Here is a 23,844-nt window from a genome sequence, read left to right on the forward strand (position 1 = left end):
ACGGCACCATTGTTTGAAAATATAAAAACAAATTGGATTTCCTCTAAATATTAAAAAAAAAAAAAAGAAAACTCGCAAATACACACGGAATAACTCCAACCACTCCCTCAATTCCCATGTGAGAAACAAGCAAATTGATTTGGCATTGAGCCATTTTGGGCTTAATGGACTTGGATTATGATGGCCCATCTTATTTTACAATTGGATTGACTTTGTAGCTGATGAATGAGGTCAAAATGGCCTACAGATTGTTTAATTACCAAAACTGGAAATAAAAACCCCACGTTGTACAATTTCAAAAACTAGCAAGTAAATCTGTCAATAGATATATCAAAATATCCGCCAATGGTAACGATAATTGTAATGGCTCGTCTCTATGTCTTGATTATCCTATCAACGATATTTACATGCCATGCAACATGGGCTATGGCCAAGGAGGAGATTCGTGGGGCAGGGTCGGAGCGGCTGAGTTCATTGACACGTGAGCTGCTGGGCTCAGCGGGGGAGCCCGAGTTCTTCGAATGGATGAAGAGAATTCGGAGGAGAATACACGAGAATCCGGAATTGGCTTTTGAAGAATACGAGGCGGGGCAACTCGTCAGAAATGAGCTTGCCTCGCTTGGAATTGAGTACACGTGGCCGTTTGCTAAGACTGGGATTGTGGCTTTCGTGGGGTCAGGGGTCCAGCCCTGGTTCGGTCTTAGAGCTGACATGGACGCCCTTCCAATCCAGGTTTCACGCTTTTTAAAGCCCAAAACGTCAAATCCTGTGGCCAAAAGTAAAAAGTGTTGTTGAAATTTCAATTATTGCTTTCAGTTTATAACTTCAGCCATGACTACTCTTTTGTTTTTTGTTTTTTATTCCTTCTGGGAATATCCTACCTTCAAATCATTCTTTTTGTTTTTCAAAACCTCAAATTTTGAACATAGTTAATTGAAGATAAAATAATTTAAAATTAATTCTTTAGAAATATTACTCACTCAAAAAAAAAATTAAAAGATGTCAAGACTAAAATATTTGAACAATTATTTCTGCTGTATGCGTGTATCATTATTGATAGTATAAATAAATAAATTGTTTAAATTTTTGAAAAGTGAAAGAAATTATAAAAATAAATATGTGGGACATGTGATGCTTTTTTATCCGACATTTGTGTTAGGTAAGCTGCCAACTTAATTTATATTTTAAAAAAAAATTGTTTGTCAACTGTTTGTAAAAATCTATTAACGTGACAAGTTGCAATTGGAAATGTATGTGATATTACTCAAACACAAGTCAATAATCTTACTCGCCATTGCTATTTGAGAAGGAAATGGTGGAGTGGGAGCATAAGAGCAAGAACAATGGTAAAATGCATGCTTGTGGGCATGATGTTCACACAACAATGCTGCTTGGAGCAGCTAGGCTACTTAAACAAAGAAAAGATAGATTAAAGGTAAATTCATAAACACACAAACATCTCAGAGCAAAGATGAAAAATTCAAAAATTATATCTGCACTCGAATTTGCCACTTTGTTTTGATTGATTTGCGTTATACAAATTTCACTTCAAAGGGCACTGTTAAGCTTGTCTTCCAACCTGGAGAAGAAAGTTATGGCGGGGCGTACCATATGATAAAAGAGGGTGCTCTTGAAAAGTTTCAGGGCATTTTTGGATTGCACGTTGCTCCAGAACTGCCCACTGGTACAATTGGTTCAAGACCTGGTCCTGTGCTAGCTGGTTCCATGAGGTTTCTAGCCGTAATTGAAGGAAAAGGTGGCCATGCCGCAATGCCCCATGCAACTAGAGATCCAGTTCTTGCAGCATCCTTTGCAATCCTTGCACTCCAGCAGATAGTTTCGAGAGAGACAGATCCTCTTGAGGCCAGGGTAAAAATTGCTCCTGACTTTAGTACACATGCGATTCTTTATATATGACTTATTTGTGAATTGATTTGTCCATTCAAAAGGTACAAAAATCTACATCTACCGTCCCAATTACATGTTGTCCTCAGTAGAAGCAGAGTTCTTAGTTATTAATCCTTTTTCAACCGTACACAGCTAGTCTCAGTTGGGTTCATTGAGGCAGGCCAGGCGGGAAATGTAATCCCAGCGAGTGTCCGATTTGGAGGAACTTTGCGGAGCATGACTACAGAAGGTCTGTTTTACCTTCAGCGAAGGGTCAAAGAGGTATGCATTACTTGAGGTTTCGCGGGAAAGAATAAAATGTCAGATCTTCTCAAGGATTTTCTCGTAGTCTGATTCATTCATTTTGTGCAAAAGGTTCTATATAGTGTTCGTGATTTTCAATGCAATTTGTGGTTTCATGGTGTATAAATTTATACCCAAGACATTGTTTTAAAGAAAATTCAAATAGAAAACACACTGAAGCTTAGGGATACTAATGGACTGAATTTTTTTTTTTGCCCAAGAAAAGAAAGGAACGGCCTAAGATTTTCTTTTCAAGACTATATGTGATTATTTGAACGTATTTTTGTTCCCAGGTCATAGAAATGCAAGCAGCAGTTCATCAATGTAGTGCCACATTAGACTTCATGGAGGAAAAACTGAGGCCTTATCCGGCAACTGTCAACGATGAAGAGATGTATGAGCACGCAAAGAAGGTAGGAACCTCCTTGCTCGGGGAAGCAAACGTGCACCTTCTTCCAATGGCGATGGGAGCAGAGGACTTCAGTTTCTACTCACAGAAGATGGCGGCTGCACTTTTCATGATCGGGACAAGGAATGAAACGCTCAAGCCAGTCGTCAGACTGCACTCACCGTACTTAGTAATCGATGAGGATGTTCTCCCAATAGGAGCAGCTCTTCATGCTGCTGTTGCCATCTCTTATTTGGACGACCATGCTGTCGAAACTCAATAGGAAACCTGGTATCTTCAAAAGGGACGGTTATTGTATTTGTAAATACTTATATTTTTTCCATTTTTAATTCGCGCTGCGCACCCACTCAAGCTTGATTCCAGGACCTTAGCCTAAGAAGGCTGATCCTTACCGCTAGCGTTGATCCTAGACTTCAAAATACTTCGCTCTAAATCTTCCTTACTATACAATAAAAGCCTTCTTGAAATGAAAATTATTAATAAATAATCACCAGATGTACAATTCTAAGATTTTAGACATCCCAACTTTGGAGGAGTTGAAATTTCAATGATCCGAGGTTAATGAGAGTATGGGACTTATAGGTTACTGCAATCTGCCTTTTCTTTTTTATTTTCTGAGGGTTTACAATAAAAACAGAATTTTAAATGCATCCATTCGATGTAATGACACGCGTACATATCAGAGTTGGGTCGGCCCATATCATTGATAATTGGCATTCGGCTTCCAGCTAAACACGAGTTCTATGACAAAACCGACGCTGGAGAGTGTAGCGTACAGAACTGAGAAAATTTTAATTTTATAAATAGAAAATTCAAGCTATTTTGTACCGCAAATTTTTCACAAAATGTATCTAATGCTATTGGCTCGTCTCTGTCTTTTGATTATCGTATCAACGATATTTACATGCAATCCCACATGGGCCAAGAAGGAAACTCAGTCGGGATCGGAGCAGCTGAGTTCGTTGACTCGGGAGCTGTTGGACTCAGCGAGGGAGCCCGAGTTCTTTGAGTGGATGAGGAGGATTAGGAGGAGAATACACGAGAATCCGGAGTTGGGTTTTGAAGAGTACGAGACGAGCCAACTCGTAAGATCGGAGCTTGACTCGCTTGGGATTGAGTACACGTGGCCGGTTGCCAAGACTGGGATCGTGGCTTCAGTGGGTTCAGGGGGTGAACCCTGGTTCGGTCTTAGAGCTGAGATGGACGCCCTGCCTATTCAGGTTTCACTTTCAGACAAACATTTTGACTTCTGTTCGAAAAAAAGAAAAAAAAGAAAAAAAAATGTTGTAATATAAAATGCTGATCCTCTTTCTTGTGTATTAGTGGCGCTATCTTTAGTCTTTTATTGCTAAACAAAAACTCTATGTAATCTTATTCAACATTCACTATTTGAAAAGGAAATGGTAGAGTGGGAGCATAAGAGCAAGAACAATGGTAAAATGCATGGTTGTGGCCACGATGTTCACACAACCATACTGCTTGGGGCAGCTAGGCTACTCAAACACAGAATAGACAGATTAAAGGTAAATTCATAATCACACATGCTTCTTATAGAACAAATGTGATACATTTCTCAATCAGTTTGTTGTTGACTGAATCACCTTGCAATCATTTCACCGCATAGGGCACGGTTAAGCTTGTCTTCCAACCTGGGGAAGAAGGTTATGGCGGCGCATACTATATGATAAAAGAAGGTGCTGTTGATAAGTTTCAGGGCATGTTTGGAATACATATTTCCCCAGTACTGCCCACTGGTACAATTGGCTCAAGACCTGGTCCTTTACTAGCTGGTTCTGGGAGGTTTACAGCCGTGATTAAAGGAAAAGGTGGACATGCCGCCATGCCCCAAGATACCAGAGATCCTGTTCTTGCAGCATCCTTTGCCATCCTCACACTCCAACATATAGTTTCAAGAGAGACAGATCCTCTGGAGGCCAGGGTAATATTCGTTCCAATTTCATATGCCAGCTTGACTATCAGCATTCTGTAAGGTTGTGATATTATCTTCTTATAAGCAAATTTATATGCCTACACAGGTAGTCACAGTTGGGTTTATTGATGCGGGCCAAGCAGGAAATATAATTCCTGAGACCGTGAGATTTGGAGGCACTTTCCGGAGCTTGACTACAGAAGGTCTGTTATATCTTCAGCAAAGAATCAAAGAGGTAAAATTATTTGAGGTTGCATATCAATGATACAATGTATTTCTTGGCAGTATTTGCATAATATAATTCATCAAATTCGCATGAGCTCTAAATAATAATGATTTACTTCAAATGTAGCTGAAAGAGTAGACTCCCTTTCAAGGCTGTGATCTTTTTTTTTTTTTTTATTACATGAGATTATTGTTCAAGAGTACAACTCAGAGTAGACTCCCTTTCAAGAGTGTGATCTTTTTTTTTTTAATTACATGAGACTATTGTTTAAGAGTACAACTCATATTTGGAACTAGTTTACCTCAATATTCTTATGAAGCCCGTCCAAATTTTTACCGTCCATTCAAAATTTTACCCTCTCTAATATTCGAGGGACGTCTACTGCCTTCACTCAAATTAAGGAAGAAAATTAAACCCCCACACTGCATTGTGGGGACTCAAACCCATGACCTAACAATTGTGAGGTATGGGTTCTAACCACTAGGCTTGTTGGCTGTGATCATATTTTTAAATCAAGATAATAGCACTCATTGTTAACAGGTCATAGAAATGCAAGCAGCAGTTCATCAGTGTAGTGCAACAATAGACTTCATGGAGAAAAAAATGAGGCATTATCCGGCAACTGTAAATGATGAAAAAATGTATGAACACGGCAAGAGGGTCGGGGCATCCATGGTTGGAGAGCCAAACGTGCATCTTACTCCAGTTGAGATGGGAGCAGAGGACTTCAGCTTCTACACTCAGAGGATGCCAGCTGCACATTTTTATGTCGGTACAAGGAATGAAACGCTTAAGCCATTCATCCGACTGCACTCCCCGTACTTAGTTGTTGATGAGGATGCCCTTCCTATTGGAGCAGCTCTTCATGCTGCAGTAGCCATCTCTTACCTGGACAACCTTGAAGTTGAAGTACAATAGGAATGGTGTGTCTTCACTCCCCGTACTTAGTTGTTGATGAGGATGCCCTTCCTATTGGAGCAGCTCTTCATGCTGCAGTAGCCATCTCTTACTTGGACAACCTTGAAGTTGAAGTACAATAGGAATGGTGTGTCTTCGTAAGAGAGTTTTATATTTGAACTAGTAAAAAAGAATTGTATATTTAAATCCAGTGGTATTTCAATGCCCTCCTTGTAATAATAAACCATCTGGAAATGAAAATTATTAATAAACACCAAAAAAAAAAAAAAATTCAACCGCACACATGCTTTTACTTTTTGAGATTGGGGTAAAGAAAGACAGTCATTGCACATTTGCACTCACCTTAATTTATCGTGAATTTATGATGAAGAGGCTCTAGCATAACATTAACCAATCCGTTGAAACTGAATAGAAACATGCCAAGAACATCAACGTAAAACCAAAAAGAATTGCATGATTGCTTCAGTTTATAGAGGAAGTAAATACATGATGAGGCGCTACAAGAATAAAGAAACAGAGATGTGATCAACTGATCTTACAGATTGACAGGATATACATGATCTTCAGAAAGGTTGACCTCTAAAAACTAGCAAATCAAAATGTATCTGATTTTGGGAAAGCCAACCGCAGCTGTAGAGAATATGCAAAGAATGTCAGACTTTTGAACTAAAGCGAACTGCAACCAGGTATTTTTCTAAGCCCCCTCTCCTTCATTTTGCTTCTAACAAGAGAGACATCCAACCACCGATCTGCAGTTGCATAGATGTTGGATAACAGCACATAACTACCAGCATTTTGTGGCTCGAGCTCAAAAAGCCGGTTTGCGACCAATTCTCCTAACTCAATGTCTGAATATAACTTACAGGCCCCAAGGAGTGCACCCCAGGCACTTGCATGAGGCTCCACGGGCATTGAATTTAAAAGCTCATAAGCCGATTTCAAGTGTCCGGTCCGGCCAAGAAGATCAACCATACATGCATAATGCTCAGGAGAAGGAACAATAGCATACACGTTTTGCATGGCTTCAAAAAAGCGCCAACCATCCTCAACAAGTCCAACATGACTACAAGCAGTCAACACAATTGTGAAGGCCACCTCATCAGGAGTCAGCCCTTCACTTAACATTCTATCGAAGAGGGAAACAGCCTGTCTGCCATGCCCGTGTATCGACAATCCTTTTATCATGGAACAATATGATACCACGTCTCTATTAGGCATTGTTTCAAATAACTCGGCCGCTCTATCCATATTCCCACACTTAGCATTCATGTCTACAAGTGCTGCAATAACATGAGCTCGGCTAAGATCCATGTGACTTCTACTCAAATAAGAATCCACCCAGTTGGACAAATCCAAATTGCCCACCTGAGAACACGCTGACATCAAGCTCACCAATATAAACTCATCTGGCTGGACGTTCTTTGAACACATATCCGAAAATATCTTCACAGCCTCATCAGGCTGACCATTCTGTGCATACCCTGATATCAAGGCTGACCATGCAACAACATCTCTATCAGGAGCTGCCTCAAACAAGGACCTTGCTGACGTCATATCACCCACTTTCGCATATCCATCAATCATTGTGGTATACGATACCACATTCCTCTCGGGCATTTCATCAAACAACTGCCTAGCACTTCTCAAATCTCCTATCTTCACTAACCCCCCAATCAAAGCATTCCATGAAACATTACTCCTCTCCGGCATTAAATCAAAAACCGTCTTCGCTTCCACCAAATCCCCAACACTCGCATATCCAACAATCATCGCTGTCCATGAAACAACATTTCTCTCAGGCATTTCATCGAACACTTTACGGGCGCAAGAAATCTCTTTACGTTTCCCATATAAGTCAATCAAACTAGTTCCCACAAACACATCCTCATCAACCCCCCACCTAATTACAGCAGCGTGAATCGCCGTTCCTTCCCTCACACTAAGCACATGCGAACACGCCTTAATTACCAATGGGAACGTATACTTATCAGGCACCGCTTCCTCTCTAATCAATCGAACAAAAATCGTAAAAACCTCAATAAAACGAGAATTCTGAGAGTACCCTTTTAAGAGGGTGTTCCAAAGAAAAGTATTGGGATTGACAATGCGATTGAAGACGGCGGAAGAGTAAGATAAGGGAGTGGCGAGGGAGTGACACAGCGAGATGAAGTGGGCAACGAGAGAGTGATCTTGGTCGAGGCCCTTTTTGATGATGTGAGAGTGAACCTGGTGGAGGTGAGTTTGGAGTTTGCACTTCTTTATCAGGGTTAAAGCGGAAAGGAGACACGATGGTTTTGGGAAGTTGATGGGCGCTGATCGTGAGCAGTTAGGTAGCATCGAAGAGCAGGACTTGTGCTTGCATGGCGTGTTTGGTTCGTCAATTTTGGGCATTGGAGTTAGTCAGTTAGCTCTCCCTCGCGGGATAGTTGCCCACTGTCCCCGCCATTGTAGCACGTGTGCCGCCAGCCCAGAACATAAGGGTGGTCTACATAATTGTAATGATTCAATGGGTGATAGTACTCGCACTTTATGGTGGGTAACAGAATTCTATGGCTTCTATATGCTTACAATATAATAGGCAGTAATGCTCAACAAATCATCTTCATTCAAGTACAAATTTGACTTTTAGTTACCCAGCTGAAAGACTATCTTCGAAAAACTCTATAAATTTTATTCTTTAAATATTTATTTGTTTACATACGTGATAAATAGAAGAGTAAAAAAATATTTTATTCTATTCTTTAAATAGAAATGAGTTAATATTATTTTAATTAAAATAATTATTTTTTAAAGAAAAAATAATAGTAATTAAAGTGCTTCTTTCTTTTTCTGTAATAAAAAATAATAAAATATAAATTAAAGAGAGATAAAGTAATTCTTTAAATTTAAAGAGAGGGGATCAATTCTTTTTAAAAAAAAATTTAATTAAAATATTTTTTAGAATCTTAAATATTAATGTGTCTCTTTAAATAAGTAATAAAATCATATTTAAAAAATTTTACGGTGAAACTTTAACTCGGACACATGACAAAATTCGTTAGAAATTTGACAATAAGGTGAATCTTTCGTCTCATTTTGGAGCCCAATGTGGCAGAGGCCCAAAAATTTACTTCACTGTCGCAGTGCCGCTCGCCGAACCAACAAACAAAAAGCAGCCAAGTGACGTTGCGAAGACGGCAGGCTGAAGCGAGGATTGATTAGTACAGTAACTAGCGACTTGCCACCACCAGCAGAATGGTAGTGTGGTCATACCCACCAACGCGCAAGCAACTAGCCATGTCAATCGCGTTTTTCATCACCGGCGTTTCACTATTTACCGCCGGCGCTTACCTGTCCCTGGTCAACGTCGCCCCACAGCAAGCTCGCGCTAAAGCCCGCAAAGATTTCGTCAAGGCCCGTCTCAGAAAGCTCCTCGACGATTAGCAAACTAATGTTTTTGCTTATTAACGCTCATCCACTAATGGGTATGTCCTTTGATTGTATAGTATTCTATTGTAATTGCATTACTTGTGTCGAATTGAATCATGGGTTGTGTTTGGTTGGCTAAAAATTGAATCTTGTTTATGATAATGAAAATTTTGAAATCTTCAGCAATAGATGATTGTCTCAATTTTCTTGTTAAATGTAGAAGTTGAATGTAATGGAGAGTTGGTGTACAATGAATCAATTAGATTTTATTTGACAAATTCTGGGTTATATACACTCGGTGGATCACTGAAACACTTGTACGTTTTGGCATAAGCTTTATCATTATTGATCATTTAGGCCTCACTTCAATGCCTTCAATCACAAGCCCTCCTTTCAATTGGTAACCCTTTATCTCCCTTAAACTCATCTTCACTTCTTGATCACCTTCTTCGTCACCACTAAAGAACTCTCCCAATTCAATCTCCATCCAACCATCATCTCTTTCTCTAGCAAACCTTTCATCCCCTTCAATTACTCTTGACTTCGTCCTCTGAGTCCGGTTGCCGTAAAACAAACACTCCATTTGATGTTTCTTCTTGTCTTTGCAACTCAAATAGGCTGTGTTAGCAGATATTATTTGATTTCCCATTTCTAGGAATGTGTCTGACGGTAATAAATCCAACCCATGTGCACGGTGGGTGATGTTAATCAAAAGATAAGCTCTGTACATTGTGTTTGGTGACAACATATGAGTTCTGATCTTCCCTTCAATCTCCAACCAACTAATCATTCTTAGTTCAGCCACCTCTAGGAACCTGGAAGCAAAAATGTGCATGTGTCTGTTTTACTAGTTTTGAAATAAAATAAAAATAAGCAAACATAAAGCATGCATGCATATGCAAAAGTTAACCTTGATTTTAGGGAAGGTTTCCAGCTCCAATACTCTGGCCTATCACTCCATGTAATTGAAAGCTCCCTTGAAGACAATACATAGGATTTTTTGCCAGATGATTTATCCAATTTGAAGCTCTGCATTTTGTATGCTTTTGTTGTAAAATAAACAATATAGGAGAAAAGAATTTAACTCTTGGATCAAAGAGTTGTTGATTACTTTAAAAAAAATACAAATATCTGGAGAATGGCTATAAAATTGGCGAACCTTTCTACCGCCGTCTATGAGAATGGGATTACAAAGATGAAGATAAAGCTCTTTCTTTGAAGAGAACTTTAGAGAAGTGATGGATCTTGATACAATATCTTCATAATCCGACGGCAAGAATTTCTCCCAAGCAACATTAGACTCGGCCGCTGACCGGAACGCCCGTGAAACCAACGTAGCCCTGCATGCATCTAATGGAGAAGTGAGCGAGATGATGATAGAAACACAATCTTCAGGCAACATATTCAGCTCAATACACCTGGAATATTCTTTTTGTACCGGCAAGAATCTTAAACAAAAGGAAATTTATCTGTGCGTTTTAAGTTTCCCATTCTATATAGGTAGCATATATAAGTTGAGTTGAGTTGGAACTGTTGTTAGAGATAATATTGTTCGTGAAAAATTTGACAATTTGCACAACTTCCGCTAAAACGATTCGAGGTCATAATTCCAGTTGACGCCAACAAGATTCTTATACCGTGGATTGACTTAACATTGGTCATTTATCTGTCAAAATAATATATTTAATCCAAACAATAGTAATAACGATTTGCACAACTTTCATTGAAACAATCGAACTCACAATCTGATAATTCCAGTTGACGCCAACCGGATTATTTGGTCAATATTGGTGTCTGCCCGTGGATTGACTTCATATTGGTCATTAAGCTTTCAAATATAAATCTTATAATGGAGCTTGCTAACTTACAGATTAGGGCTGTACCTCACAGAATCTGTAAGTTAGCCCTCTCCTCTTATAATATATCAAATTCAAACAACAGTAATAGATTTATAAAATTTTGGTATCTTTTATTAAAAAAAAAATCACAAAATATGACACTAATCATTAACAATTATATGTTACGTAGTTAATCACTATTCATATCATCAATGTTGAATAATATGGCGACTGTGTTGCAGTAATTAATGAGAGACGTCCCAAGAGCTGGCATCTAAGGAGAACACATTTTAGATATAATTTACTTGGTGTTAGAATTGAATAATATAGTGTGCTTAAGCTGCATTTGAGTTAGGATCAAAGGTAAATAATGATTAAAACCTAAAATAACTGGGTGCAGGATTTGCATGAATGGTACCTTTTCACAGTAAAAAATTTGGCTCTGATTACAACATTTAATGAGATAACTAATACATGGCACAACACACACACGTATTGTGATATTGAAATATAAATTGAATTGGGTATTGATCGATTTCCCTAACTAATAGTTTGATTAATGATCGATTGTATGATTACGAGAAACTAATTATTGATCGTAAATATTAGAATTAAATAATAATAATAATAAGCTATCGTGTTTGAAGTGATTGCTTATTATTTCACTCCAAGTATATATCTCAGCTTTGCAACTGACATTAAGAAAGTTGACAAAGCGGCAATCTTCCTGCTGACATGTGGTAACATCTTAAACTTTGGCTTAACAATCATATTTTATGTTTTTGAAGGTCGCATCTTCTAAATCTCGCATATGGACTCTTGGTGCCTGAACGTTGCAGACTTGCAGCTATGTTTTCTCTCTAAATTTATCAGGATTTTAGCCGAAATTTGAGAATATGATTCTTTGTTGGAAGGTAAAGGGTGTCCTGAGAGGCTTACATGAACAAAGCAGGGAAGAGGAACACAGAACAGGCAGCTACCTTAGACTTGCAGCATAATTATAGGTTATACTAGAAGTTTTTGTACAGGAGATACTTCATCCGGTTGGCACATCTCGCAACAAGAACTCTATAAACGCAAACGTTTCTACAAATTGATGAGACAAACTGATATGCAGCGAGCAATTGCTGCAATCTTAGCGGATTTAAGGGATGGCACGCAAAGCATTAATGAAAACAAAAAGGACAATTCACAGTCTAGGCATCTCACAATTGACTAGCCTTGCCTCTGAGATACCCTCATCCATTTCGAATCTCTTGTTGCAAGTCGGATGGCTCAGGGGGATTGAGAAGAAAGCACAATAGAAATGCATGTCACCACCTGGATTTTCTTGCATTCTGGCTTTCACCTCTGGACTCTGATAGCCTCGACTTTGAAACACCCGCTGGCACCATAGGAGGTCGCTCATGAGCTGCATTGCCATGATCTCGCAAAGGCCGCGTCGGACTAGCATAAACCCTTGAAGCACCAATCCTAGAACTTGACAACAATTGGTCCTTAAGACCCTTTGCTGATTTATACCCATGCATTTCATCTCCGTAACCTAATACTTGAGCTTGCTTATCTAGATCTGATTGTCTTCCCCAATGCAAGTCATCTCCCGCATTTTGGAGTCTTTCAGCTTGGCTGCCCCAATCAACTCCATCTGATATGCTTCTCTGCAGAGTAGTGCTTCTCTTGGATAGTTTGCCAGAGGTTGACTTTCTCCCCTTGATTTCTTCTTCGTCAAATGGAACCTTTCTTGAATCAAGAGCAGCTCCAGGAGCATAAGCCCAATTGTAGATCTTGTTATTATTGTCCATATTTAATTCAATGGAATGAAGATCACTTTCAGCCGAGTCTTCTTCATATTCTACTCCATCTTCTACTTCTCCATCAATATCATCATTCTCTTCAGTCGGATTGGAACCAAAATGGCTTCTACTTAAATAAGCCGCAATCTCCTCACTGGTTGGTTGATTTACAGAACTGCGTCCTTTTTCTTTTGCCTTTTTGGTTCCTAGAAAAACTTCAAGCTGACTCCTCAATTTATCAACTGCAGCATTTTTTTCTTCAAGCTGATATTTAGCCTCTGAGAGTTTGATTTGAGCTCTCTCTTCACGCAATACATCAGCTACCTGCATCATCCCCCTTTCCTTCTCAACCTCTTCAAGAGCTATGGCAGACTCTCTCTTAAGTTCTTCCACTTCAGATTTATCATCATTGATATCCCTGGCTAACTCATCACATACTTGTTCAATTACTACTCTTGCTCTCTTCTCAGTATCAAGATCTTTCACCGCCTTCAGAAGGGAATGCTTAGTCTCAGCTAGTTCTTTCCCGAGCTTCTTGTTTAAGCTTTCAAACCTTCTCCTCAGTTTCCTTTCTACCTCAAGTTCTCCTGCAATAGATTCAATAGCAGCCCCAACCACTTCCCGCTCCTTGTTTTTCCATGCTGCCTTTTCTTCAGCAAAACACTTCATTAGATAGCTGATCTCACTTTGGTCTGAGCGCTGTTCTTGGATAAGTTGGTTCACTTGCAGGCGAGCCCTCTCAAGCTCAGCATGTAAGGCTGAGACAAGAGACATGCTCGAAGAAGGCCGATCTTCTTGACCCCACATGCGATTAATGATCTTGAGAAGCTCTTTAGATGTAGTCAATGCATTACTAACATCCTTCAAACGAGTCTTAACTCCGACAGTTGATCCACTAGGAGTCTGTGCTCGGGATCTGGTCTCTACCTGCTTCATAAAATGAGGAGTTGAATAACACTTCTCAAAATCCTTAACTTTCTGACACAAGGTACATGACATCTGAAAATCTTTCCAACTTTGGATTTGGAATTATTAACACTTGAGCATCTCAGTGTGATACCTAAACAAATTTATACATACAAACTGACCGAACATCCATGAAAATGTGTGTGTGAGTGCGTTGCTGCTGATGCATATGCATCCAGCGTCAATGTTTGTGTGTCCAACAGAGATTAAACATGCTCTGGATGAACTAGAAAACGCAAAAATCACTTTTAATTTTTAAAGAGTACAAGTGCCCAAATATTAAACTTAAGTGGGTGTACCTCCATTAAGCTAGCATTACTAACAGAATCCAAAACTCCCCCATTGCTTTCTGTTAGCCTAAGCCTCTGAGAAATGGATGATGATCTTCTATGGTGACTCCCTGTGCCTGATCGATCCATCCTCTGGAAATCAATAAATTTAATAATGAAATGACCTGTTATGCTGCATCAACATCTAATTGACAATAAAGCATATCAAACAGAAGTATGATTCTGCTGCATCTGGTTGAATGCTACCTACCAGCCCTGGCAATCCTATCCCCAACAATTTGATTGATTTCCAATGGGGATCAATTCTTTAATATTTAACTAAGACAAATTGAAGCAAGATTTCAAATTTCTATTTATGTGATCATGTTAAATGACACTTATTGCACTCTTCTAAGTTCTAAAGGATCACCGTTATCGCCTGATTACTAACAGAATATGGACAAATTAGAACATATATGGATCCAAAAAAATTAAAGCAAAACGAAGACATAACTCCAGCATCATATGCCAAAGCGCTAAAAATACCTCTATGTCAACGTCAACAATCAGACAACAAACCTGAATTTAAAAATAAAACCGTTCCTCTTACCTTCAACACGACCGAACCTACCGCAAAATAATTAAAAAAAAAAAAAAACACAACATCACAAGCCATTGAAACAGAAGGAAAATCAACATGTAACAAAAGTTTCAATTTCATTATGCATACCCCCACAAATTCCAAAAAATAAAATAAAAAAATCTCAAACATATGCAAAATTAAACTCACCTCAGAAACGGGGCTGTGAGATGGATCAGACAAATGGGGAGGCAAAGAACCCGAATGAAGGGACCGGGTGACCCGTTCCCTTTCTCTTTCTCTAGCTCTAGCTTCTCTCCTAATCCTCCTCTCATCATACCCACCACCACCACCACTAGTCTCTCTCAGCTTCGGCGAGGGCATCTCGTTCATCTCCCACAGCGTCGCGGCCAGCTTCCTGGCGGAAACTGGCTGCTGAGAGTGCTGATGCTGTTGCTGTAGCTGTAGCTGGTGTTGTTTCGCTTTATTGACGAACCCACCATACTCACTCTGGGAGTCGATCGCACGCAATACCGAAGACGGAGTAGTCCGCATCAGCCTCCATGTGGGCACCGGCGTAGCGGATCCTCCCCCACCCCCTCTCTTGCCTATTAGAATTGCTCTTTTGAATCTGTAGTTCTGAACGATCGATGATGTTGACGAAGCTGACGATGAACACCCACGTTTCCTTATCTTTCCCGGGAAAAAATTCTGGGTCTGATTCTGCTGCCTTGACATTGTTTCATTCAACTATTATTTTCTAGATCTGACCAAAAAAAAAAAAAACAGAAATGCAGTTTAAAAAAGAAGAAGATGCATTTATAATGTGCAAGTTTGTTATTTTTTAAAAAAAGGGAAGGAAATTGAAAGTAGAATAATAAATGCTAACTGAATGCAGAGAGACAGAGAGAGTACCATTAGGTGATGTAACGAAGAGGAAATTGAGGGAATCAAATCATGAAAAGGGGGAGGCTTCGATGGCTTCCGCTGCTTAACAGACTGTACACTTGAACGCTTGCGTTGTGCGTAAAAAGAGAGTAAAGCGGGACACAGAGAGAGCGAGGCGGTAGCAGTAATCAGAAACGCTGCTGTGGTTTTGGATGGGATTAGCACGTGGCGCTACGGGACTGGCTGTTGTAGGGGGAATTAATTGATTGTTAAATTAAAAGTGACTAATGCGATATCATATTTTTGTTGGAGCAAGTAACATGAGATGAGTGAGCATGTGATTTGTGATTATAATGGCAGTGAAATTTGTGGGATTTTGGGGTTGGGCCACTTGGATTTTACTAGATTACCGCATTTTCAAGCAAAGCAATTGCGGCCTGAAAATCCAGTCAAATAGCATTAATCATTTTATCGAAGAGTAATGTTACACTTGCGTGTACACTTATAGGAGCTGTTTCGTGCCAATTAAATACTTTAGGATAAAATAATACTAATCTTTGTATTTGATGGTAAAAATAAGATTAACATAAGTAATTATAAGCTCATCAATTAGTGAAGTGAATAGTTAAAAAAAAGTATACATATATTCTAAAGGGACCCTTGGGATAAGAGTGGTAAGACCAAAATATTTATCTTAGTATAGGGAGTTGGAAAAACGTGCTAAGGCTAAAAATTAAGGGAATGTTTTTTTTTTTTTTCAATGTTTAGACTTACCGAACGAATGGATTTAATGTAGATTATATTTTATATTACTTCATAATTTTTTTAATTTTTAACCATGTTTGATTTAATCTAGGTTATATTTTATGTTATTTTATAATTTTTATTTTTGGCTATGTTCAGCCTTTGATACGAAATTCACATGGCATTGATTTGTATCATTTCCTTTTTATTTTACAAGTTACTCATTAAGGAAAAAATTAGTTTTTAATAAGTCAACTAATCAAAGTGACGTAAATATAGTAAACTATTATTTAAAAACATTAATGTAATAAAATATTACTTTACAATAATTCATGTAATGATATGTTATTTTGTGATACTTGTCATAATAAAATGATAATAATCCTAAGATTTAATTATAAATTTGGGTTTTATTTGATGAAAATATAATTTTATCCATGTGATGTCAGTGCGATATCATCATTAGACTAACAGCACCAACGAAAAAGTAGTAAAATGTTATTTAAAAAAATTAATATAATTAAATGTTACCTCTCAATAATTCGAGTAGTGGTTTCTTATTTCTCTATTTCTGTAATGAAAAGATAATAATAATAAAAAATATATTAAAGGCATGTTAAACGAGTAAAATTTTAGAAAATATATTAGAAGTTTAATTAACCAATTATGACACATTTGATAATCTAATCAAATTAATATTTGAGATTTTTAACATCATTAATAAACAATCAATTATAAATCAATTCCAACCCGACAAAGACTCGATACCAACATAACACACTAAAACAAATGAAATCATTATCCCTACATGTGACCACATGCATGCATGATCAAATTTCGACGGAGCCAAAGTTGTCACTCAAAAGTTAGAACTTATCCGAACCTTTACGGGAACTGCTCTAAGCCACAGTATCGTCAAATATCCAGGGAATAATTCAAGCATAAGAACTGAATAAAAACAAAAACAAAACAAAAAAAATCCTGCTCGCGATATTATCGAAATTGCTATTGTGCATTAAAAATATCCTAAAATTGCACGTATCCGTCGCATCAATTGTCCACATTTCACTTGTTCCTAGTCCAACTTACAGCTAGATATAGTCAATGATCCGAAAAAAGGTATCTCCATTAATTCTCTCACATACTGAACTGTTTCTCCAAGGGCTCAAGAGTTATAGAACCCAGAAAAAAGAGCAAAAAAAGAAAAATCAACAATGGCGACTCGGTTCATCTTTCTCTCATTTTGTCTCCTATTTTCTTCAACTTTGACCATCTCAAATGCCAAAATTTTCCCAACATTTCCTTCTTCAAGAATCACCCCAGAGAAACTCTCATCTCTTATTTCAAATTCCAAAGATAGCCAGGGCTTGTACAAAACAAAGTATCACACTCAGATTCTCGATCACTTCAATTACAATCCTCAGAGCTATCAGACTTTCCAACAAAGATACTTAATCAATGATACTCACTGGGGTGGCTCCAAAAATAATGCTCCAATTTTTGTTTACACTGGAAACGAAGGTGATATCGAATGGTTTGCTCAAAACACTGGGTTCATGTATGATGTGGCTCCAAAGTTCAAGGCCCTTCTTGTTTTCATTGAGGTAAATGATCAAAGAAAAATCCTCTTGCTATTTTCCTTTTATTTTCTCGGTAAACAAACAGAAACTGATTGTGAAATATGCTAATTGCAGCATAGGTATTATGGGAAGTCCATTCCATATGGAGGTTACAAAGAGATTGCTTATAAAAATGCAAGCACAACTGGATATTTGAGCTCAACCCAAGCATTGGCTGATTATGCTTCTTTGATCATTGATCTCAAGAAGAATTTGACTGCAACCGATTCCCCAGTTGTTGTTTTTGGAGGTTCCTATGGAGGAAGTATGATAAAATAATTAATTTATTCTTTATTTCTTAGTTGTCTTTTCTATTATTTTCTCTTCATTGATATCATCACCAATTCACCACGTTATATTAAAATTCTCACCACCTGTGAAAGTTAAACACATTTAAAGATGTAGGTTTCAACTAGATAACAATGTTTCCTTTACAAATTTTAGCTATAATTTAATATTGTGCACATTATAGTCGCTCACTATTGTCTGGTACGAAAGTTATATTTTTAAAGATGCAAATGTCCGTATTAAAAAAATAACTTTAATTTTATCTTTATCATATTTGTATATAAATTAAACAACATAAAATATACGCGATAAAGAAATTTAATTAAGTTTTTGATTGGGATTGATTAACAACGAAGTTTATTTGTTTTTGCAGTGCTGGCAGCTTGGTTTAGGTTAAAATACCCACATGTCGCCATTGGAGCCTTGGCATCTTCTGCTCCAATCCTCAATTTCGACAATATAGTATCTCCATATAGCTTTAGTAACATTATAACTCAAGACTTCAGGGTATATCTTTCTTTCTCTTTCATCAATACCAATGCTTTACTTCCTTAGCTGTTCTATATATACACACACAATTATTTATTATATAACATGAATAGGACCATATTGAGCCTCATGCAATTAATTAACCCATATGCATGCAGCTGCCGGCACTAAATTCCCAAAACAATAATATTAAGTAACTTATTAAACAATGAATGGTACTGTTGTCAGAAGCAAATAACTCTAAATTAGCAATCTGATTTTTTTAATTAACTTTTGTTCTTGGGAAAAATCAGAGTGTGAGCGAGAATTGTTACAAAGTGATCAAAGGGTCCTGGAAACAGATTGAAGAGACTGCGAAAAAACCCGGGGGTCTTGAAAAACTCCAGAAAGCATTTAGAATATGCAAGTAAGCTCTTGAGTACTCACTTGTTAATATATCTCAAACACAAATTTGAAGTAATTAATTTAATTGTTTGTTTTAATACCCTTTTTTTTGGTATAAGTTTTTTTGTTAATTAATTTGGTTGTTGCAGATCAGAGAAAAATTTGGCCATCGAAAGCTGGCTTTCAACGGCCTTCGTGTATACGGCCATGACGGATTATCCAACTCCTTCAAATTTTCTGAATCCCTTGCCAGCTTTTCCTGTCAAAGAGGTGCTCGCCTTGCATAATGCATGCTCTTTTAATGTCATTTTATTGATTAAATTTTTTGATTAATTGCATTGGCCAATCAATGGCCACAGCATAACAATTGCAAGCGCAGGGGTATAATAGTAAATTTATTAAGTTAATGATGGCGTGGATTTGGTTGACCGCAGATGTGCAAAGCGATTGACGATCCAAAGACTGGAAATGACGTGTTCGCGAAGTTGTACGGTGCCGCTAGCGTCTACTATAACTACAGTGGAACTGCCAAGTGTTTCGATCTAAACGGTGATTCTGATCCTCACGGCCTCAGCGAATGGGGTTGGCAGGTTAGTGTTATTTGAGTTTATATAATATTATATGTCCCTATTTATTAAATCGCTAGTTATCATTAATTTTATCAATTCATTATCAACCGCCAAGAGTAATAGATTTCTACAACCTAACATTTGTCATTAACCCACTTCCTAGATAATAAGTTTTTTCTTTAATCTAAATAAGAAGGCATTTATCCATCAAAAGATCTTTTTTTTTTTTTTTTTAATTCTCCTATCTATTCTTATCTATTAATATGAGAAAGATCAAAGTCCTTATTACTTTACATATTAATAAGCTAATAACTAAAGGCTAAATACTAACTTTCCATTGATGATGCGATTTTAATTTGTGGCCCTCAAACTTTTAGGACGTTGATTCTCTGATTTAACTAAAGAACCTCCCACTAGACATTAGTTGTTGGAAAGAATAAAATTGTAATAATATTATAATAATATCTCTAACTTTTTTTTTTTTTATTACATGAGACTATTGCTCAGATTACAACTCATATACATGAGACTATTACTGATATTTACAAATCAAACTATTACTGGGACCAACTGACATCAATACTAATGGAGCTCTGCCCAGATTTTAACCCTCACAAATATTCGAGGGATGTCTACTCCTCACTCATGGGTAAGGGAGAAGACTACCTTCACTCAAATTAATTGAAGAAGGAAATACCCCCACAATGCTTTTGTGGGGGTTCGAACCGCTGCCCTCCAAGTTGAAGGGCAGCAGCCCTGGCCACTCGAGCTACTGCCCGAGTGGTTAATAATATCTCTAACTTAAGTTAATTAGAAATGTATAGAATTACTTTCTTGAGTCTTGATCAAGATTTTCTTTTTTTAATAGTGGATAGAGAGCCGTCCCGCGGGGGGGGGGGGGGGAGGGAGGGAGTATCCAAGAAAAGCGTGCATATGTGATGTGATGATTAATCATGATTTTAGCTAAGTATTTGGAGCCTTTAAACGTGAAAATCAAATTTCCTATAAAAAGAGTTTCAAATAATCATTCGGGTTAGTAGTAGCATGGCCCAGCCATATTTATTTTTTATCAAATTAAACAAAATGTAGTTGGGAAAAGTGCTAAACTTTCACCTGCTAGAGCCAGCGATATGATTATGATTTATATTTACATTTGGTGTTGGAAAACGTTTTCACAGTGAAAGTGGCAATTTCAAATTTTAATTTGAAATTAAATCTAAAATCATAATCTAGAAAGGAAAGATTCATGGGGTATCTGATAAAACGTGACAAAATGTGTTTTTTTTTAATAAGATACAATAACTCAGGAGCTCCAATGATAAGTTCATAAAATAATGTAAAATGAGATGATACTACATATTTGAAAATTTTTAAAATAAGGAAATAAGAATATGTCCGAATTTTGATTATGATTTTTAAAAAACTTAAGTTATAATATAAATATAATATTATTGCTCATATTACAATTCATATTAGATGAGAGTATGATTTATATTTATAAAACAGACTATTACTGAGACTAATTGATAAAGGAAAAGACTATCTATGCTCAATTATATACACTATAATTAAAGAATGAATGAGGTTCAAACGTAAAAAATGAATGGGGTTCAAACTGTTGTCCGTGTATTCGGAGGGCGGCAGCCTTGACCACTAACTTTTACGTACATTAATTTATAACATTATGGCATATTACTAGCTAAATAAAGCTTAAGTTATCACCTTTTTTTATTATTATTTTTTCTTTTGGGGCAGGCATGTACAGAGATGATAATGCTAACGGGTGGTGACAACAAAGATAGCATATTTGAAGAATCTGAAGAGGACTATGATGCTAGAGCCAGATATTGCAAGGAAGCCTATGGCGTTGATCCCAGACCCAATTGGATCACAACAGAATTTGGTGGCCATGTGGATATTCTTAATTCTTAATTTTTATTTTTTATTTTTTATATTATCATCATTTTGCTTTTCTTGCTTGAACAACCAACTAATGTAACAAGATGATAAGATTTCATGCCGGCTTGTTTAGTTCTTTTAATAAATTCTCGTCTATTTGTTTTTGGACAGAAAATTGGGTTAGTCTTGAAAAGATTTGCGAGCAATATTATCTTCTTCAATGGCCTAAGAGATCCTTGGAGTGGTGGAGGGTATGATCTCTATCCCTTTGCAATTCAAACGTCTCTTAGTGTGGAGAAAATCTTTATCACTTTCTGCATATGCATTTGCTTCCATTAGATTGTTTTTATATGATGAACTTCAGAAAAAGAAAAAAATACGCACGTAATCTAAATTTAATGGGCGAGAGTGTGTACACCAAAGGTCTTTTCTTAGTGTAGTCGTTGGGATTATCTTTTCTATCATTTACATTACTGTTTATGATCTTTCAGGGTGTTGAAGAATATTTCCAAGACCGTTCTTGCACTGGTTGAAAAAGAAGGTTAGTTCATCAAAATTTCACACAAAAGTGAGAAAAATAAAAAGAAATAGATGAAATCTATTCATTTATTATAAAATTAAAAAATAATATGTAGCCCTAATATTCGTGTTTATTGTGGCAATTTTTATTAGGGGCTCACCATGTAGACCTGAGATTTTCAACAAAAGAAGATCCACAATGGCTTAAGGATGTGCGCAGGAGAGAAGTGGAAATCGTTGGCAAGTGGATCTCTCAGTACTTTCAAGACCTAGCCCTGTGAAATTACATGCAGCTCATAAAGATGACAAATTTTTCCTTTTTTAAATTTAGTCAACTTTCGATAATCTGTTCAAGCCTCAATGTGGTACTAGAGTTATGGGATTTGAACTTCACTCAAAAGAGAATTAAGGAAGGATTTTGTTTATTTAATTTCATATCATTTTAAAAATCTGACTCTCTTGCTAGCACCAAAACCAGAAGTAAGGATCATGTAGTGTATAATTCACACATTTTTATCAAATACTAATTCGTTCAACTGATAAAATCTCTTACGGTGGTATAAGAGATCCGAGATTTGAACCCATTTAACATAGGTGGGAGTGAATTTGGTAACTATTATACTACTAAAAGAAATGCAATATTGAAAGAAAAAATGTTCATAATTTGCTAAAAGAGCAGATGGGCTCCCTAATTCATGTGCTGTTCTCTGGGCTAAAATCTTCTTTTCTTTGGATCAAGTTTTGGGCTCACACATGCTGAAGGCCCAAGTTAGAAAAATTTGGATTTCCGTAGAATTTGTACAAAACTGTTTCGGAGTTGAGAGAGGATTCATGAAATTGAATATGTTTGCTATAATAGTTTTCATGGTGACGTGTGCACAAAAAGTAGCACTAAAGAAAATCCACTACAAGAATTTTTATTTTTTTTATCTTTTGGTCTTTGGCACTATTTTTTGTTGTTGTTTTTTTTTTTGTACAAATATGAAATAACATTATTTTAGTTTTCAATTTACTGATTTGTGTTTCCTACTCCTGCAAAGATGTATTCGAATTGAATTTTGACTTCTATTTTGAGCAAAGAGTTCACTTTTGTCTATACAAATGAAAACATTTTCAAAGTAAATTGTCGTAAACGATGACAAACAAATCAAAGGTATATATTTATCCGATCTCATTTTTCCCGACACCTAAATAATATTTGTTTTATTTAGTGAATCGTTCTCATATCAAGATTGAATAACATTTTCAGCAAAAATAAGGGGAACCAGATGAAGGTAAAAATTTTAATTCTTAAAAAAAAAAGTATTATATATGTAATTAATATTGTTTTATTACTATAGCTTGTTACTAATAATAATAATATTATTATTGTTGTTGTTTGTTGGAAGAATAGATAGCGTAGATTTCATTAACACAACTATCAATTTGGAGGCACCTGAACTGTGTCATCAACCTAACAGCACCTAGAGTGACATTAACACATCTTTGTTTTATTTTGAATTTATCAATCACGAGACGTATCTGAATAAACCAGCCATTAAAAAGCTTAAGTGTAACGACCATAAATAGTGTTCGCAATTCACAAACATCATAATCAAGGGCATGATGTTGCCAAAATAGGAGGCAAATTACGCATTTAATAATGAGTGAAATTAGGCAGAGTAAAGACACAAGGTCTTCTTCGATTTGATTTTTCCTTTTTGCCATTTTTTCAAAGTTAGGCCATGAGTGAGACAGGCCGTTTGGTCCATTATTCAAAAAAATTGCAAAGTCGGTTTTGTCATTGGATTTCTAGAATACAAAAGCGAGTGGGCAAATGAAGTTGACTACATGAGACGCCTATTGCCCAACATGGAAATAAAGATGCTCATAGCATAACGTTATTCTTTCCAAAGTATGTTGTTATACCTTTTATCTA

At 36.9% G+C, this 23,844-nt stretch overlaps 7 protein-coding genes across 10 annotated transcripts; 4 read left to right on the forward strand and 3 right to left on the reverse strand.

Annotated features, from left to right (window-relative positions):
- Positions 1–301: 301 nt before the first annotated feature.
- On the forward strand, positions 302–3,099 carry LOC18038867 (IAA-amino acid hydrolase ILR1-like 3). Its single transcript, XM_006430055.2, has 5 exons — positions 302–732; positions 1,310–1,435; positions 1,555–1,869; positions 2,041–2,169; positions 2,484–3,099. Exons 1-5 carry the CDS (start codon positions 346–348, stop codon positions 2,859–2,861), a joined length of 1,335 nt encoding a protein of 444 aa, XP_006430118.2. The 5' UTR covers positions 302–345; the 3' UTR covers positions 2,862–3,099.
- Positions 3,100–3,304: 205 nt separating this feature from the next.
- LOC18038988 (IAA-amino acid hydrolase ILR1-like 3) lies at positions 3,305–5,950 on the forward strand. Its single transcript, XM_006430056.2, has 5 exons — positions 3,305–3,819; positions 3,997–4,122; positions 4,224–4,538; positions 4,636–4,764; positions 5,296–5,950. The coding sequence occupies exons 1-5, from the start codon at positions 3,445–3,447 to the stop codon at positions 5,671–5,673; spliced, it is 1,323 nt and encodes a 440-aa protein (XP_006430119.1). The 5' UTR covers positions 3,305–3,444; the 3' UTR covers positions 5,674–5,950.
- Positions 5,830–8,223, reverse strand: LOC18038989 (putative pentatricopeptide repeat-containing protein At5g37570). 2 transcript variants are annotated; one of them, XM_006430057.2, is made up of 3 exons: positions 6,213–8,223; positions 6,016–6,077; positions 5,830–5,900 (listed from the first exon to the last, which is right to left on the reverse strand). In XM_006430057.2, exon 1 carries the CDS (start codon positions 8,062–8,064, stop codon positions 6,340–6,342), a length of 1,725 nt encoding a protein of 574 aa, XP_006430120.1. In that variant the 5' UTR covers positions 8,065–8,223; the 3' UTR covers positions 5,830–5,900; positions 6,016–6,077; positions 6,213–6,339. The 2 variants fall into 2 exon arrangements, with proteins under 2 accessions (XP_006430120.1, XP_024037490.1); XM_024181722.1 differs by having other exon boundaries at positions 6,016–8,223.
- Positions 8,224–8,824: 601 nt separating this feature from the next.
- On the forward strand, positions 8,825–9,296 carry LOC112097241. The gene has a single exon (XM_024182166.1). The coding sequence runs from the start codon at positions 8,908–8,910 to the stop codon at positions 9,094–9,096; it is 189 nt and encodes a 62-aa protein (XP_024037934.1). The 5' UTR covers positions 8,825–8,907; the 3' UTR covers positions 9,097–9,296.
- Positions 9,297–9,327: 31 nt separating this feature from the next.
- Positions 9,328–10,570, reverse strand: LOC18039004 (F-box protein PP2-B15). 2 transcript variants are annotated; one of them, XM_024182165.1, is made up of 3 exons: positions 10,241–10,570; positions 9,992–10,110; positions 9,328–9,896 (listed from the first exon to the last, which is right to left on the reverse strand). In XM_024182165.1, the coding sequence occupies exons 1-3, from the start codon at positions 10,481–10,483 to the stop codon at positions 9,431–9,433; spliced, it is 828 nt and encodes a 275-aa protein (XP_024037933.1). In that variant the 5' UTR covers positions 10,484–10,570; the 3' UTR covers positions 9,328–9,430. The 2 variants fall into 2 exon arrangements, with proteins under 2 accessions (XP_024037933.1, XP_024037932.1); XM_024182164.1 differs by having other exon boundaries at positions 9,328–9,920.
- Positions 10,571–11,810: 1,240 nt separating this feature from the next.
- On the reverse strand, positions 11,811–15,714 carry LOC18039005 (uncharacterized protein At5g41620). 2 transcript variants are annotated; one of them, XM_006430059.2, is made up of 4 exons: positions 15,443–15,714; positions 14,738–15,293; positions 13,978–14,100; positions 11,811–13,639 (listed from the first exon to the last, which is right to left on the reverse strand). In XM_006430059.2, the coding sequence occupies exons 2-4, from the start codon at positions 15,263–15,265 to the stop codon at positions 12,233–12,235; spliced, it is 2,058 nt and encodes a 685-aa protein (XP_006430122.1). In that variant the 5' UTR covers positions 15,266–15,293; positions 15,443–15,714; the 3' UTR covers positions 11,811–12,232. The 2 variants fall into 2 exon arrangements, with proteins under 2 accessions (XP_006430122.1, XP_024037801.1); XM_024182033.1 differs by lacking the exon at positions 13,978–14,100.
- A 1,500-nt stretch (positions 15,715–17,214) lies between these two features.
- LOC18039006 (lysosomal Pro-X carboxypeptidase) lies at positions 17,215–22,356 on the forward strand. Its single transcript, XM_006430060.2, has 10 exons — positions 17,215–17,763; positions 17,854–18,043; positions 18,440–18,573; positions 18,849–18,961; positions 19,089–19,209; positions 19,374–19,529; positions 21,264–21,419; positions 21,579–21,658; positions 21,899–21,948; positions 22,080–22,356. Exons 1-10 carry the CDS (start codon positions 17,374–17,376, stop codon positions 22,205–22,207), a joined length of 1,518 nt encoding a protein of 505 aa, XP_006430123.1. The 5' UTR covers positions 17,215–17,373; the 3' UTR covers positions 22,208–22,356.
- The last annotated feature ends 1,488 nt before the right edge of the window (positions 22,357–23,844 follow it).

This window comes from Citrus clementina, unplaced genomic scaffold, assembly GCF_000493195.1.
Source record: "Citrus clementina cultivar Clemenules unplaced genomic scaffold, Citrus_clementina_v1.0 scaffold_6, whole genome shotgun sequence".
In the NCBI taxonomy this organism is placed as follows: Eukaryota; Viridiplantae; Streptophyta; class Magnoliopsida; order Sapindales; family Rutaceae; genus Citrus; species Citrus x clementina.

Coding starts and splice junctions, on each gene's coding strand:
- LOC18038989 (XM_006430057.2), bottom strand. CDS start 8,064: ATGCCCAAAATTGACGAACCAAACACGCCATGCAAGCACAAGTCCTGC.
- LOC18038867 (XM_006430055.2), top strand. CDS start 346: ATGGTAACGATAATTGTAATGGCTCGTCTCTATGTCTTGATTATCCTA. Junction 1,436..1,554: donor AAAGAAAAGATAGATTAAAG/GTAAATTCATAA, acceptor TTCACTTCAAAG/GGCACTGTTAAGCTTGTCTT. Junction 2,170..2,483: donor TTCAGCGAAGGGTCAAAGAG/GTATGCATTACT, acceptor TTTTGTTCCCAG/GTCATAGAAATGCAAGCAGC.
- LOC18039005 (XM_006430059.2), bottom strand. CDS start 15,265: ATGTCAAGGCAGCAGAATCAGACCCAGAATTTTTTCCCGGGAAAGATA. Junction 14,101..14,737: donor CTCACAGCCCCGTTTCTGAG/GTGAGTTTAATT, acceptor ATTGATTTCCAG/AGGATGGATCGATCAGGCAC. Junction 13,640..13,977: donor GTAATGCTAGCTTAATGGAG/GTACACCCACTT, acceptor TTTATGAAGCAG/GTAGAGACCAGATCCCGAGC.
- LOC18039006 (XM_006430060.2), top strand. CDS start 17,374: ATGGCGACTCGGTTCATCTTTCTCTCATTTTGTCTCCTATTTTCTTCA. Junction 18,574..18,848: donor TTATAACTCAAGACTTCAGG/GTATATCTTTCT, acceptor GGGAAAAATCAG/AGTGTGAGCGAGAATTGTTA. Junction 21,420..21,578: donor CAACAGAATTTGGTGGCCAT/GTGGATATTCTT, acceptor GTTTTTGGACAG/AAAATTGGGTTAGTCTTGAA.
- LOC112097241 (XM_024182166.1), top strand. CDS start 8,908: ATGGTAGTGTGGTCATACCCACCAACGCGCAAGCAACTAGCCATGTCA.
- LOC18039004 (XM_024182164.1), bottom strand. CDS start 10,483: ATGTTGCCTGAAGATTGTGTTTCTATCATCATCTCGCTCACTTCTCCA. Junction 10,111..10,240: donor TCATAGACGGCGGTAGAAAG/GTTCGCCAATTT, acceptor TACAAAATGCAG/AGCTTCAAATTGGATAAATC. Junction 9,921..9,991: donor AAACCTTCCCTAAAATCAAG/GTTAACTTTTGC, acceptor CTAGTAAAACAG/ACACATGCACATTTTTGCTT.
- LOC18038988 (XM_006430056.2), top strand. CDS start 3,445: ATGTATCTAATGCTATTGGCTCGTCTCTGTCTTTTGATTATCGTATCA. Junction 3,820..3,996: donor TGGACGCCCTGCCTATTCAG/GTTTCACTTTCA, acceptor CTATTTGAAAAG/GAAATGGTAGAGTGGGAGCA. Junction 4,539..4,635: donor CAGATCCTCTGGAGGCCAGG/GTAATATTCGTT, acceptor ATGCCTACACAG/GTAGTCACAGTTGGGTTTAT.